At 36.2% G+C, this 837-nt stretch overlaps 1 protein-coding gene across 1 annotated transcript in view; it reads right to left on the bottom strand.

Moving 5' to 3' along the window:
• LOC119593994 (protein virilizer homolog) overlaps positions 1-837 on the bottom strand; it is a gene marked incomplete at its 3' end in the record, with an annotated part of 18,344 nt that continues 17,507 nt past the window's right edge. The window contains 1 exon segment of the mRNA XM_037943018.1: positions 1-608. Coding sequence (XP_037798946.1) covers positions 358-608 — 251 coding nt within the window.

The raw sequence follows: 837 nt of genomic DNA, 5'->3' as shown, positions 1-837 counted from the left end.
AGAGACTTACTTTGGAAAAAGTTTCATTTATATAGCAAAGACAATTAAAGGACTGTCATATTCATATACTGTAAATGCAAAGACAACGGTGCTCGGTTAAGTTCTATGCAAGCGTATGAACGTGAAACACTCAACCTGAGGAAGTTTTAATTTAATTATTTAAAAATTTCTTTCAAAAATAATATATCTTGTAACACACTTTTCACTTTTCTCTATACAGGTCAATAACTGAATACAGATACTTCATATTAGCCAATACATATGATTCTCTATGTTCCTACTCATAATAAACACATCCTCATTTATGTATTATTTACAGAATAAAAGAGAAAATAATGAAATAAAGCTACAGCACTCTCACCTAAAGCTACCCCTGATGTGTCTCCCCCCATTCATGTCTCTTCTTCCTCCACGCTCAACAAACTTTGGCGGGAACCTCTCCTTTGGCCCACTGCTCACCCCATTACCCCTTATGTACAGTCCACGGCCCCTTATAAACCGCATTGGTCCCGGATTCATAGAGACCCCACGATAACCTCTAGGAGAACTGTCACCTCTGAAGACCCAGGACATTCCACGGCCTCTTGGATTCATACCACGTACGACGCCTAAGACAAAGAGAGATGCATTAGCAAAAGGATTCTTATTGAGCTCTGACTCAATTTGAATACCATAAAAAATAAACTATGAGGGAAAAGTGTATACATGAAGAGTCCTCTTTCAAAATGTAGACTGTAATAAAAAATGAAAGAAGGAACTAGTTATCAAGGAGTTAATTACTGATCTTACCTGTGTACCGTATTCATATTTTTTTTTGTATAAAAAGTTTTTATATTC

The sequence above is a fragment of the Penaeus monodon genome, chromosome 33 (assembly GCF_015228065.2).
Source record: "Penaeus monodon isolate SGIC_2016 chromosome 33, NSTDA_Pmon_1, whole genome shotgun sequence".
NCBI lineage: Eukaryota > Metazoa > Arthropoda > Malacostraca > Decapoda > Penaeidae > Penaeus > Penaeus monodon.
Note: the sequence above shows the minus strand (reverse complement) of the source record. Positions and strands in the feature narration are given on the sequence as shown.